We start from the raw sequence: 15,251 nt of genomic DNA, 5'->3' as shown, positions 1-15,251 counted from the left end.
AATTTTGAAAATTAGGTTATTATTAAAATTTTTTTGTTTTATGCTGACGGCAGTGGCCCATGCCTGTAATCCCAGCAAACCGGGAGGCTGAAATAGTAGGATCACATGTTCAAGGTCAGCTTCAGCAACTCATTACTGAGGCCCTCAGTAATTTAGTGAGACCCTGTCTCTAAATAAATAAAAAGGGCAGGGGATATAGTTCAATGTTAAAGTGTCTCTGGGTTAAATCTCCAGTACCAAAATAAATAAATAACATGGCATTAAATTTTTTTCTTAAATATACTTTCAGTTCTACAGTTGATTGTGTTGGACTTTCAAAACATCAAAAGAACAAATTTTTTTTCTGAAATATATTGCTCTTTTTTTTTTAAATAGTTATTTTTTTAGTTTTAGGTGGACACAATATCTTTATTTTTTATTTTTATATGGTGTTGAGGATCGAACCCAGCGCCCCCTGCATGCCACGCGAGTGAGCTACTGCTTGAGCCATATCCCCAGCCCTATTGCTCTGTTCTTTTGTTTAGGTTTGTTACTGTTATTGTCATTGTTAAAAATTGTTTGTTGGGGCTGGGGATGTGGCTCAAGCGGTAGTGCGCTCGCCTGGCATGCGTGCGGCCCGGGTTCCATCCTCAGCACTCCATACCAACAAAGATGTTGTGTCCGCCGAGAACTAAAAAATAAATATTAAAAAACTCTCTCTCTCTCTCTCTCTCTCTCTCTCTCTCTCTCTCTCTCTCTCTCTCTCTCTCTCTCCTCTCTCACTCTCTCTTTAAAAAAAAAAAATTGTTTGTTCCTATTATGTCAGTGTTTCATTTCTTGTGAAATAATCTATGGTTATTTTTCTTCATTAATGTCACCTTATCCATTATTCAAATCACTTTTTACTTCATTTGATATAACCCTCTCTACTGCTAGACACTTGGTTTTATAGTTTTTTTCCTTGGATTTGTTCTGTGACTCTGCCATAAATATATGTTTCCCTAACTAGATTATAACTTGGATGAAAGAATGCTTAATTTTCTTCATTATGTCTTCTGGTTTTTGATTTACGGTGCTGGGGATTGAACCAAGGACCTCACCCATCCTGGACATGTGTTCTACCACTGAACTGTATCCCCAGAATGCTGTCATTTTTATTGACTAGTAGTTTATAGTGATCATTGAATTTACCTTCCTGTGAAATGTACCTGGCAAAAGTTAAGCTTAATATTTAATTTTTTTATTGTTTGTCCGTTGACTGTTAGTAGTAAAATAATTGGGTGTGTTTTGTTTGTTGGTTTCATTTTGGTCATGGTTTGAAAAGTTAATAAACATGATTTATTGCCATTCTTAAGATTAGAAATGGAAAGAAAGAGGTATAATTACTTCCCAAATAAAAAATGTAGCTGTGAAAATACTACATTTAAGGTAAATGCGGGTAAAATTATCTAGGAGAATTAATCTGGCAATCTGGTATGGAACCTTAATGAGCTTTACATGCTGAATTTCCTTAAGTCTTGAATCTTAACATTTTTTGTCCAGATATAGCCAGCTGCAGAGAGGGACCGGGGATGGTTTTAAAAGTGGTCTGCTGAACCACCTGTGTTTTATTCTGAGATAAAACTTTATTTTCTACATCAAAGTATATCTTTTTTGCTGGGCGTGGTGGCATGTACCTATAATCCCAGCGATTTGGGAGGTTGAGGCAGGAAGATCACAAGTTCAAGGCCAACTTCAATAATTTAGGAAGGCTCTAAACAACTAAATGAGATCCTGTCTCAAAAAATAAAAAGAGGGCTGTGGGTATAGCTCAGTAATTAAGTCCCCCTGAGTTTAATCCCCAATACAAAAAAAAAAAAAAAAGATTAAGGATATATTGTAGAGGTAGAGTGCTTGCCTAGCAAGTACAAAGCCCTGAATTCAATCCCTAGTACTGCAAAAAAGAATATAAATAAGTTAATTAATTTTAAAAGGCATACTTCCTGCATGTCTTCAGAAGTGTGATTTTGAACACCTATTTTTGCCATTGTGATAATGAATATTGTTACATTATTTTAAAACCAGTAGAATTTCAAAGTTTATTCTTTTTTCCTCAGAACAATTGTCTGACCAGACCCAACATCTACCTCATTCCAGACATTGATCTGAAGTTGGCTAACAAATTGAAAGATATTATCAAGCGACATCAGGTAATAGACACCATCACTTCAGAAACATTGTGTAGTGTATGCCTCTACCAAATGTTAACCATAATATCTTTGGATTTCTATATAGTTCTGTATTAAAATAAATTTTTCTCTTTTTGAGTAAGTATAATATCTGGGATTTTTGTTTTGTTTTTTTCCCTCTCCTAAATGCCCAGGGAGCATTTAATTAAAGTGCACTGATATGGAGTTATCATAGTCGTATAGCAAAGTACACTTACATAAGGAAACTGGAATATTCTGCATCATCGAACTTGGAGTCCAGCTCCGGCAGGGGGTCTCAGGAGATGAATGGATGGTGAGGAGTGGAGTCGGTGAAAGGGGGTAGAGAAACAACATAGACACAAAAGTGAAGGTGCTGAATCCCAATCTTTACTGTGAAGTTAATCATATACACTTTTCATTTTGGCAGGCTCACAGTATTTTGTGGTTACAAAACAGGAATCATTATTCAAAGAAACAAAATATTACGTAGCTACAATTAGATAAGAAGAATGTATCTTCACTTGTTCATAAGCATTTTTACTTTCAGTTCGCATATTGCTTTGAGCTTTTTCTGCTTAGTTAGCTTTTAATAATAGTTAGAAATGTCCCAGACTATTGGCCTATACCTTGACTATTCTTTCTTGACTTACTGACTAGAACCAGCGCCACGGTTTTTGCAAGTGGTTAACTTGAAAAGAGAGGCTACTAATTTTAATCAAACAAGAGTAAGAGCACCAAACCATTGTGCATAGGAACAAGAACAAGTTGCCCTGTACTAATCACTAATCTGTCTTCTTAATATTAATTTTTCTTCTCTAGATTTTAATTTAATTTCTCAAAAACTTCCTTGACTGTTTTTCCTACAGGGGGTTTCTCATTAAACATTAACAATTTACGTTCCACAGCTGAATCATTGCATTTAGAGCAAACAGATTTATTCTTTAGAAGTAGTTGCATTAATTGGGAAAGTCATGTTTTTTCCTCCATACTTAATGGTCATATGAGAAGTCGCAACTATACTTACTAAAGGGAATACAAAAACAAACCAGCCCATTCCCAGAAACATACTGTGCTCCTCCAGAGGATGGACGCCTTGTGCCATCCACCTCAGTAAGGCCTTGCCATTGCCTGAGTCAGGAGAGGGGAGCCGCAACCGAACTCTCAATCACAGAAAACAGAGTCTGTGACACAATTGTTGATAGTAGGAGTTTACTTCAAGTAAACTTGCCCATTCCACCCAGTTATACATATTCTATTTAGATATGTGTTTTTTTTTTAAATTACTGAAAAAAAAAATGCTACTTTCTATCAGGAATTGTGAATGCCTGTAGTCCTAGCTACTCAGGAGGCTGAGGCAGGAGGAGCACATGGGTTTATGAATTGGAGACTGGTGGGTGAAAACAAAACAAAACTGTACTTTCCTGATAAGCACGTGAGTGTGTGTATTTTCTTAGTACTGAGGAATGAACCCAAGGGTCTTGTACATAGTAGGGAAGCAGTCTATCCCTGAGCTATATCCTCAGTCCAAGCTTATATGTCTTGAGTCACATAATGCTATTTTCTGATATTTTAAACTCCTTCACTAAATTCATTTTTAGGCTGTCTTTGGTATTTACTAGGTTTTTGGTTACATGTGGTTAAACTGTAATGAAACTCATGACATGCTAAACTAACTGTGAATACCCAGGTACAAGATAATTTTTTGGAACATCATTTGTGTTACACAGTTTTACCGATCTGTGGGATTAGTTGAGAAGTCTCATTAAGTATCTTTTTTTTTCTTCTCTGCTGCAAAAGAGATTGCCAGTTGAGATATGTTTTAGCATTTAGTAAAATATCTTCTGTGTTTTGAATGCAGATGTTTCAAATATTGCTTACAATTACAGATTTTCGTATAGCTTTTTACATGTGACATCTCTGTGAAACACATAGAGAAAGGTAGTGTAATTGTACTATCAGAGCAATGTGAAGTCTATTTCTTTTCACTAGCAGTATTACTTTGGTATGGGGGGGTAGTATCAGGGATTGAACACAGGGACGCCTAATCATTGAGCCACATACCTAGTTCTTTTTATTTTTATTGCTTTGGGACAGGGTCTCTCTGAGTTACTTAGGGCCTCACTAAGTTGCTTAGGGGTTTCCTAAGTTGCTGAGGTTGTAGGTCAGGGGTAGAGTGCTTGCTTAGCACATAGGAGGCACTGAGTTCAACTCTGAGCACCACATAAAAATAAATAAATAAATAAATGTATCATGTTTGTTTGCAACTAAAACATATATTTAAAAAATTGCAACTTAAAAAAAAATGTTGCTGAGGCTAGCTTTGAACTTGTGATTCTCCTACCTTAGCTTCCCGAGCTGTTGCGATTACAAGCATGTGCCACCACATCTGGTGCATTATTACTTTTAGTAGATCTTTAACCACCTTTTTTTCTCTTGGAATATTTATTTATATTGGACTGTCAAGTATAGCTTAATTACATATGGACTGTTAAAAGGGCAGATGAACTTACTGGTTCATGCCTTCAAGCTAAAATTACTCAAGACTACCAAATCATTCTGCAAGGAGTTATGTTTGAATAGTTAACAGTAAATAGTTAGCTATAATACTTTGTAAAAAACATGACTTCATGAATGTTGTATAGGTTTATACTGGTTTTTTTTGTTGTTGTTTTTTAAATTGGGGAGAGGGTCGGGATTGAACCCATGTGCATTTAACCACTGTGCTACACCTCAGGTTTTTTGCATGTTATTTAGAGACAGGGTCTCACTAAGTTGCTTAGGACCTCGCTAAGTTGCTGAGGCTGGTTTTGAATTTTAATCCTCCTGCCTCAGCCTCCCAGGCCACTGGGATTATAGTGTGCTACCACACCGGCTAGATAGGTATACTCTTGGGGGAATAGTAGTGTTGGCTGATTTCAAAGAGTCATCTTTTTTTTTTTTTTTTTTTCTTTTTAATTGTGGTGCTTGGAACTGAACCTTGTACATGCTAGGCTCTACCACTAAATTATATCCTTATCCCTAATAGAGAAGAGAGACCTCAGGAGGTAAAAATGGTACCATTTTGGAGTACTGACCATCAGGGCTTTACTTGAGCTTTTTTTTTTAGTTGTCAATGGACCTTTATTTTATTTATTGATTCACAGTACTGAGACTCAAACCCAGTGCCTCACACATGCTAGGCAAGCGCTCTGCCACTGAGCCACAACCCCAGCCCTAATTAGCATTTTACATGCATTAACAACCCATACTGATTAAGCACTTTATGTGAGCCTGTCACTACTCTTAGTCTTAATCTAATAACTGCAACTTAAAAAAATTTTGATAGGCATATTATCATTTCATTTTATGTAAGTCACTGATGCATAAAAATAAGTTGTTCCATGTCATGCAAATAGTATACAAAGCTACGGTTCAAATCCAGGACTGTCTAATAGGGTGTATATGCCAACATGTGCTGTTCTGTTTGTTGCCTCTGACGTATTGAATATTGATACATCTTTCCCTCCTCTGGTGGCTGTTCAAAAAATGCACCCAAAACATTTCAATGATTGAGAATTCCTTATCTTATGAAGCACCTAACTCAGCTCCAAATTTTTATAAATTTTAGAATTCTTTGACGAAGCATTACTAAGTGTTTGACGGAGTGTAATAGTAAATATTCATTGTGAAAAAATAAAATGGGGCTGGGATTGTGGCTCAGAGGTAGAGCGCTTGCCTAGCACGTGAGGCATTAGGTTTGAACCTCAGTACCACATAAAAATAAAGATATGTGTCCACCAATAACTAAAAAATTAATATTAAAAAAAATTGGAAACAGCCAAGTACTTTGGCACATGCCTTAATCCCATCTACATAGGAGGCTGAAGTTGGAGGATTACAAGTTCCAGGCCAGCCTCAGCAACTTCTGAAATCTGTCTCAAAATAAAAAGGACTTGAGATATAGCTCAGTGCTAGAGCACTCCTGGGTCAATCACCAGTTTTGGGAGAGGAGACAAAGAATGTATTGACATGCTACTTACAACTGATTATAAGTCTTTCCATTCATCTTATGGTTTCTAGAGTGAACATACTTTGATCTAAATTGCTCCAAGTATGTCCTAGACTGTATTTAATATTCTGGCTGTGACCTAGTTATAACTTGACTTTTTATGTTCATTAGTATTCCAGCATTGACTCATTGACTTAAAGCTACAGCAATAGTGTGTGTGTGTGTGTGTGTGTGTGTGAGAGAGAGAGAGAGAGAGAGAGAGAGAGAGAGAGAGAGAGAGAGAGAGAGAGAGAGAGAGAGAGAGAGAGATTGTGTGTATGTGAGTGAATGGGGGGGTAAGGTGGAGGCAGTAATTTCTTATGTCCCACCATATATCTTGTGTAGCCTCAGCTTATGGCTCTATGTCATAAAACCTACATTAATTCACATAAGTTAATGATGATAATTGTGTTAGTTTTGGAGCAATTTTAAGAATTAGTTAGAAGTACCCACAGAGAGAGAGAGAGAGAGAGAGAGAGAATTAGCTAAGAGGTAAAGGTAGGACATCCCTAATCTGAAACTCTGAATTCTGAAATACTCTGAAATACTAAACATTTTGAGTGCCACTATGATACTCTAAAAGGTTTGAATTTTGGGGCATTTTGGATTTTTGGATTAGCAATTTTCCACTGGTAAGGTCTTTGCAAGTATTCCAACATCCGAAAAGTTCAGAAATCTGAAACACTTCAGGTCCCAAGCATTTTGGATAAGGGATACTCAACTTGTATGTCTATAGACAATATCTTTGTTATTAATATCCCTTTTCCTTAATGAAAAATAATATAGTCTTGAAATATAAATAAATGAGTACTTTTATAATTATTAGGGAATTTCTAACTAATTAGTTTGCTTGCTGTGTGTTATATTTTTATGTAATTTTTTTCATTTGCTTTCCAGGGAACCTTTACTGAGGAGAAGTCAAAAGCTTCCCACCACATTTATCCATATCCTTCTTCACAAGAGGATGGTAAGTTAGTTCTGGCTGTGAACTAATAAACTCATACATCATATCATATGGCTTCTATATCAGGTTTAAATAGTATATTCAACTTTTTAAAAATGTTTTAGTTGTAGTTGGACATAATACCTTTATTTTATTTTTGTGTGGTGCTGAGGATTGAACCCAGTGCTCCACATGTGCTAGGTGAGCGCTCTACCGCTGAGCCACAACCCCAGTCCCTATATCCAGTTTTTTAAAGTGAGTTTTAAGTATTAAATTTCACATTCCATTTATTTATTTCTCTATTAAAATATTTTTTAGTTTTTTATAGTTGGACACAATTCTTTTATTTATTTATTTTTGTTGATGCTGAGGCTTGAGCCCAATGCCCTGCACATGCTAGGTGAGAGCTCTACCGCTGAGCCACAACCCCAGCCCCTCACATTCTATTTAAATACATAGTTTTTTTGTTTTGTTCACCAAAGAATTGTGTTCCTTTTTTTTTTTTTAAGAAAGAGTGGGAGAGAGAGAGAGAGAGAGAGAGAGAATTTTTTAGTATTTATTTTTTAGTTCTCGGCAGACACAACATCTTTGTTTGTATGTGGTGCTGAGGATCCAACCCGGGCCACACGCATGCCAGGCGAGCACACTACCCCTTGAGCCACATCCCCAGCCCAGAATTGTGTTCCTTAATTAGACTTACTTTGTTTTGTCCAGCTTTTATTTCTTTGTTGGCAGTCATCTCTTATTTTTGAGGAAAAAAACCAGTTGACTGGTTGTCAGTAGAGTCCTTGGTGAATTTTCAGTATTTCGATTATTTTTAAAATTAATTAATGTAGTTGGACAGAATGCCTTTATTTTATTTATTTTTATGTGGTGTTAGGATCAAACCCAGTGTCTCACATATGCTAGACAAGAGTTCTACCATTGAACTACAGTCCTAGCCCCCAGTGGTTTGATTTTTGATGTTTAACTTGCTCTGAAAGATGATTTCAACAGTGGGCAGAGTTTATCATACCTATAGAAACTTAACATGTGCTAACCATTCTTTCAAAAAACTGAGTTGAAATACATAATAAAAGTTAATTTATAATGAGAAATAAATCTGTAGGGATACCACAATTAAGTCTTTGGGTAAAGACTGCACATTGCAGCATGACTTTCATATAGGAAGCCAAATTATATCATAGTTGAATGGCCAATAACCCCATGGAGTGTTATTTTCCTGACTCTTTTTTTTTTTTTTTTTTTTTTTTTAGAGAGGAGAGAGAGAAAGAGAGAGAGAATTTTTTATTATTTACTTTTTAGTTTTCGGCGGACACAACATCTTTGTTTGTATGTGGTGCTGAGGATCCAACCCGGGCCACACGCATGCCAGGCGAGCGCGCTACCGCTTGAGCCACATCCCCAGCCCTATTTTCCTGACTCTTTAAGATTTATGCTGCATGTGTATTTGAACATTCAAGGAATATATTGCTAAATAATCCATGGGTTAAGAAGAAATTATACTGAAAACAGAAAATCCTTTGACTGAGTAATAATTTAAAAAATAGCAGAGTATAACAACATTAAGTTTTATAAGATACAGTGTAAGCAAATGCTTAAACCCATTACATATGTATCTTTAAATGCATATATTAAGAAAGAAAAAAGACTAAAAATCACTCCAAATATATTTTAATCTAAAGAAAAAATAATGGAGTAGAAATTAATGAATTAAAAAATATGTAATAAACAGGGGCTGGGATTGTAGCTCTGAAGTAGAGCTAGCATGTGTGAGGCACTGGATTCAGTTCTCAGCATCACATGTAAATAAAGGTCTATTGACATCTTAAAAAATATATATGCAACAATGTGATCCTCAGCAATGTCAGTGATTCTTTGAAAGACTAATAAGGTTATAAAAATCCTGCTGTGCACACAGGGAGGAAAAAAAGAACAAGTAATAAATATCAAGAGTGAAAGGAGGAGACATAACTACACAGACCATACAGTTATTAAAAAAAAATGATCATAAGAATTTAATTTTTTTGGTGGGGGAAGGAGGGTGGGTTGATTGTATGTTTGGTATCAAATCTAAGAAACCATAGCTTAATCTTTTCATAAAGAGAAACATTACTCTGTATCTAGTTACAGTTACAGAGCTTATAGTTAGTTGGCCTTTCTTCAGCTTTTCTGTTTGGTATTAGCAACTGGTTGCCACTAGGTGGAGGTGGAGGATAGCAGTGTATGATACTATTTTGTTGCTAACACAGTATCTCGAAGTTTTTAAGTTGAATTTTTCCCCAGGGTGGTATTGGGGGTCACACCAAAGGCTCCATGAATGCTAGGCAAGTGCTTAACCATTCAGCCATATCCAAATTGAATAAAAAGTAGACAACAGACATCAGTAGATATTTCTTCAAAGAAGATATACGAATGGTCAACAAGCACATGGATGCGCAACAACACTAATTATCAGAGAAATGCAAATCAAAACCACAATGAGATCAGCTTATACATGTAGAATGGCCACTATCAAAAAAACAGAAATTAATAAATGTTGGAAATGACGTATAGAAATTGGAAATTCTGTGCACTGCTGGCAACTATGAAAACTGTGCACTGTGGCAACTATGAAAAAGCAGTGTAAAGGGTCTCTGAGAAATCAAGAAGTTGTAGTATTGTTTATTGCAGTGATGGGAATCAAACTCAGGACCTCAAGGATGCTTGGCAAGAAGCCTACCACTCAGCCACATCCCCAGATCTAAAAATAGAATTAACAATCCAGTGACGACAATTCTGGCTATTAATCCAAAAGAATTAAAAACAGGATCTAAAAAAAAAAAATTTACACAAAGATTGGCTTTTTTGCTGGTTTCTTGGCTTTCAAGGGGCTTTTTTCAGAACTTCCTCTTACTACTAGAATTAAGTTTCTAAGATAAATTCAGACTATCAAAGAAGCACATGACAACCAGTGCGGAAATGTAGAATTAATCACAACTGTGATTAAAATCAGTAAAAATTATTAATTTGTATCTATCTGCAAAATGAATACAATGTTCATACTTTTTCTTTTTTGGTACGGTGATTGAACTCAAGGGTACTCGACCCTGAATCACATCCACAGCACTATTTTGTATTTTATTTAGACAGGGTCTTACTGAGTTGCTTAGTGCCTCATTGCTAGGGCTGGCTATGAACACAATGCTCATACTTTTTCTTTTTTGGTATGAGGATTGAACTAAGGGTACTCGACCCTGAATCACATCCACAGCACTATTTTGTATTTTATTTAGACAGGGTCTTACTGAGTTGCTTAGTGCCTCATTGCTGTGGCTGGCAATGGATTCGCAATCCTTCTGCCTCAGAAGCCCGAGCTGATGGAATTACAGGCTTGCACCACTGCACCTGGTTTATACTTTTGTTTTTAAATGGTGCTGGAAATCAAATCTAGGGTCATATACACACTAGGCAAGTGCTTTGCCCACTAAGCTACATTTGCAAAGTTCTTGTACCCTTGTTAGGAGTGCTAGATTAACAGATATGAGACAACTAAAGAGTAATAAAAATGATATTGAAAAGATTTTTCTTTTTTTTTTTAAATACCTCCTAGGTGCTGATGATCAAATCCAGGATCTCACACATGCTAGGCAAGCATTGTACCACTGAGGTATATCTTCAGTCCTTAATGTAGCATTGTAAGCACTGTAGGACACCAGGAAAAGTGAATTTGTAGAAAGAAGAATAGTAAAGTGCCTTCATCAAGGAGATGAGGCAAAACTCAAACCTTGAAGTTGAAGTTAATGCAGAACTTTATAGAAAACGGATGTGAGGTTGTACATTGGAAATGAAGCTGTGAAGATTATGGTGATTGTGACTTGAGTGAAAAAGAGGGATAGACAGATGAAAGGGAGGGGGATAGTTTATTGCCGTTGGTTTTATCCAGAGTGACAGATAGTAGCCAGGTGCGGTGGCACAACCTGTGATCCCAGTGACTTGGGAGACTAAGGCAGGAGGATTGTGAATTTGAGGCCAGCCTCAGCAACTAAGTGAGAGCCTATTCAAAATGAAAAGTTCTAGGGATGGGGCCTGTGGCTATAGCTCAGTGGCAGAGCGCTTACCTAATAGGTATGAGGCACTGGGTTCCATCCTTAGCACCACATAAAAATAAACAAATTAAATAAAGGCATTCTGTCTATCTATAATTACAAAAAGTTTTTAAAAAAGTGCTGGGGATATAACTCAGTGGTAAAGTAGCACTGGGTTCATTTCCCAGTGTGTATTTGAGGGAGTGATAGATAGTAGACCTAAAATCCAGAAAGTCTGAATATGTAAGCTGAGAAACTTTTGTTTAATTTGGTAGATGGTCTTCAATTAAAAATCTCTTTCCCTCTTTTCTCACTGGCCCCGCTCATAGTAAAACTGTTATGGTTTGGATGTGAGGTGTCCCCTAAAGGCTTACATGTGAGATGGTACAAGAAGGTTCAGAGGAGAAATGATTGGATTCTGAGAATCTTAACCCAATCAATGAATTAATTCCTGATAGTGATTAATTGAGTGGTAACTGAAATGATAGTGTGTGGCTGGAGGATGTGGGAATTGGGGACTCGGTTTTGAGAGTAGAGTCTTTCTGCTTTCTGATCATGATATGAAATGCTTCCCTCTGCGGCACCCTTCCTCCAAGATGTTCAGCCTCACCTTGAGCCTTAAGGAATGGAGCTAGCTATCTATGGATGGTGAGCTCTGAAGTCATTTAAAGCAGACCAAAATAAAACCAAAAAGTCTTGATAACAATTAAGGCTAAATCATAATTGGCTCACTTATTTCATCAGTTTAATTAAGGTTTTTCTTTTTTCTCTTTTCAGAAGAATGGCTGAGACCAGTGATGAGAAAAGACAAGCAGGTGTTAGTACATTGGGGCTTCTACCCAGACAGGTAATTGTATTTATTTATTTTTTGAGTTAAGTTGAATACAATACCTTTGTTTTATTTATTTTTATGTGGTGCCGAGGACCGAACCCAGGGCCTTGCATGTGCTAGGCAAGTGTTCTACTACTGAGCCACAACCCCAGCCCCTTATTAATTGATTTTTATGTGATGCTGAGGATTGAACCCAGCACATGCAAGGCAGATGCTCTACCACTGAGCTACAACCCCAGCCCCCAGAGAGGTAATTTTTTATTTTTATTTATTTAGTGCCAGGAATTGAATCCAGTGGTGATTAACCACTGAGCCACATCCCCTGCCCCCGCCTCCTTTTTTTTGTTACTGGAGATTGAACACAGCCCTATTCTATATTTTATTTAGAGACAGGGTCCCACTGAGTTGCTTTGTGCCTCACTATTTGCTGAGTCTGGTTTTGAACTCGAGATCCTCCTGCCTCAGCTTCCTGAGATGCTGGGATTACAGGCCTGCACCACTAACTTTTTTTTTTAATCATTATTTTAATTGCATGTATTTATGGGGTACAGTTTGATAATTTTGTACATTTATAGAGCATATAATGATCAAATCAGGGTTAGTGAGCATTTCTATCTCCTTAAAATTTTTAAATATTTTTAGTAGCATTTAATAATTATACACATTTATGAGGTATGTTCCGATATTTCAATACAAATGTGTATTTAGTCTGTACTGATCAAATCGGGGTAATTAATGTTTCCATCTCCTTATCATTACTTTGTGTTTGGAGCCTTTGAGATCCTCTCTTCAGATAATTAATATTGATGTGTATGCTCTGAGGTATGATATATGTAAGTCAGGCTTTTGACTTATTTAAGGTATGGAATTCTATGAGATCACAAGTTGTGTTTTTTTCCCCTCTCAAGAAAATTAGCTTCTATGCATTTGCAAAGAGGTTTTGTTTATGGTATTAGGTTGCTAGTTTAGCTCTGTTTCCTTTAAGAGATGAATTTTTCTTCTTCATATTTGTGATCGGCTTGTTTTAATTTTTCAAAAACTATTAAGGATGAAATTATGTCTGAGAAGTTTTTCCAGTCTTAAATTTATTTACCTAGTGTTGTTCCTACTCTTATATGTCATACTGTTTGAGTAATTGTAGCATGAATAAACAATATTACCTGTAATACCTTGATGTTAGTTGTAGTGGGTAGGGGGTACTTTTTCAATAGTATGTCTGTCCAGGGCACATGGATTTAGGTATAGCTTTCCATGTACTTTATTTTCCTGAATTTACAGGAGAACTGTTTTGGTGTTGATTTTATTCTGGTCCTGCTATGTAGAGTGGGATAGTCAACTCCCTTCTGATTTTTGTCTTCCCAAGTTATTTGAATCAAATCCTAGACACATCATTTTACCATAAATATTTAAGTATGCATTTCTAAAATATAAGGAATCATTTTTAAAAGGAAATAATCATAACATCATTGTCAGTACTAAAAAAAAAAGGACTAATTACTTAATATGAAATACCTTGTCAGTGTTGTCATGTAAGTGATATATTTGATTGATGATTGATATTTGTTTGAATTAGAAGTCAAATAAAATTCACCTGTTTGATTAACTGGTATATATAATTCCAATTTATAGGTTCTCCTTTGTCTTCTTTACCCCTTTCTGCAATGTACTATTTTAGAAACCAGGTTGTTTCTCTGTATTTTTTTTTAAATTGATATTTGGCAATAGAGGATGATCAGATTCCATTTCCACTGAGGAGGAATAAGACTATTGAATAGATGTTTAGTCTTCACTAGAAGACAAAAAAAAAATTGTCTGATTTTGTGTATGAGTTGCTTTTGTTTTGTTTGATTATGGTACTGGGGGTGGAACCCAGGGCCTTGTGCATGCCAGGCAAGCACTCAATTACTGAGATAAATCCTCAGCTGCCCTTGCCCCCACCCCCATTCCCGCCTGCCCACCTGCCTCCTGCCGACATAGTCTTTAAAGACAGGGCCTTGCTATATTGCCCAGGCTAGCCTTGAACTTGTAATCCTCCTGCCTCAGCCTCCAGAGTGGTTGGGATTACATTCCTAGGCCACTATGCCTGGCTATATTTATTTCCTTTTGTTCTGCTTTTGTTTTTTGAGACTGGGTCTTACCATGATACTTAGGCTAGTCTCAAAGTCCTGTGCTCAAGTGATCCTCCAACCAAGCCTTCCTCCTAGCTAGTTAGGACTACAGGTATGTACTACTGTTTGTGGCACAGTTATATATTGTGATAGGGATTGAACTGAGGGGTGCTTTATCAATGAGCTATATCCTTAATTCTTTTTCTTTTTTAGTTTGAGAAAGGTTTCACAGATTTGCTGCAGTTGGACTTGAATTTGCAATCCTTCTGCCTCCGCCTCTCAAGTCACTGGGATTACAGTCATGTGCCACTGCACTTAGCTCATAATTATAGTTTTAAAAGAACGAACTGTGTCTTTAGATATGTTCAATTGGAGTCAGGTGCAGTACTTGGTATTGAATCCAGAGGTATTTTACCACTAATCAATACCACTAATCAATACTCTCAGCCCTTTTTAATTTTTTATTATGAGACAGGGTCTCACTAAGTTACTTGGGTGTTTGCCAAGTTGCTGAGACTAGCCTTGATACTTGTGATCCTCCTGCCTGAGCCACATGAGTTTCAGGGATTACAGGTGTGTTCCCCCTGTGCCAGCAAGATAAACAAACCTGTGCTACTCCCTAATGTTTCTGAACTGACTTCTAAGTAGTGTCTAAAACATATAATTGAAAATTTAAAAATACATAAACAAATGACATAAAGATAAATCATCTATATTTGATTAGATATCATTTGTTTTTTATAATAATTTATTGGCCTGTGTATTTGTATTAAGAGTTTTACTTGGTAGATAATTTTATACTTATGTCAAATTTGTGTTAGAATATATGTAGTGATTTAGATTAGTGAGTTGAAGCTCACTGAGAAGAGATCTTTGAGTAATGAAGTGAACTATGTAGATATCACAGCAGTGAGGAACATTCCAGGCAGTAGGTAAATAGCCTGTGTAATGTGTACATAGGCTTGATGGCACATGTTGAAGAATTAAAACCTGTGTTGCTCAGTTATAACATGAGTGTGGAATAAAAGGAGAAGACTAGGAAAAGGGGTCACATTGCTGCATAGTGACAGCAGTGGAACTAGATTTTGAGTTCTTGGCAAGCCACT

General features: G+C 36.5%; 1 protein-coding gene across 3 annotated transcripts in view; it reads left to right on the top strand.

The window, feature by feature from the left end:
• Smarcc1 (SWI/SNF related BAF chromatin remodeling complex subunit C1) overlaps positions 1-15,251 on the top strand; it is a 152,551-nt gene that overhangs the window by 28,526 nt on the left and 108,774 nt on the right. For all 3 annotated transcript variants that reach the window (XM_026389836.2, XM_026389835.2, XM_026389837.2), the window contains exons 5-7: positions 2,076-2,168; positions 7,093-7,162; positions 11,983-12,052. In XM_026389836.2, the coding sequence (XP_026245621.1) occupies positions 2,076-2,168; positions 7,093-7,162; positions 11,983-12,052 (233 nt within the window). The remainder of the gene's footprint in view (positions 1-2,075; positions 2,169-7,092; positions 7,163-11,982; positions 12,053-15,251) is intronic.

Source organism: Urocitellus parryii, chromosome 3 (genome assembly GCF_045843805.1).
Source record: "Urocitellus parryii isolate mUroPar1 chromosome 3, mUroPar1.hap1, whole genome shotgun sequence".
NCBI lineage: Eukaryota > Metazoa > Chordata > Mammalia > Rodentia > Sciuridae > Urocitellus > Urocitellus parryii.
This window is presented reverse-complemented; position numbering and strand designations above follow the sequence as displayed.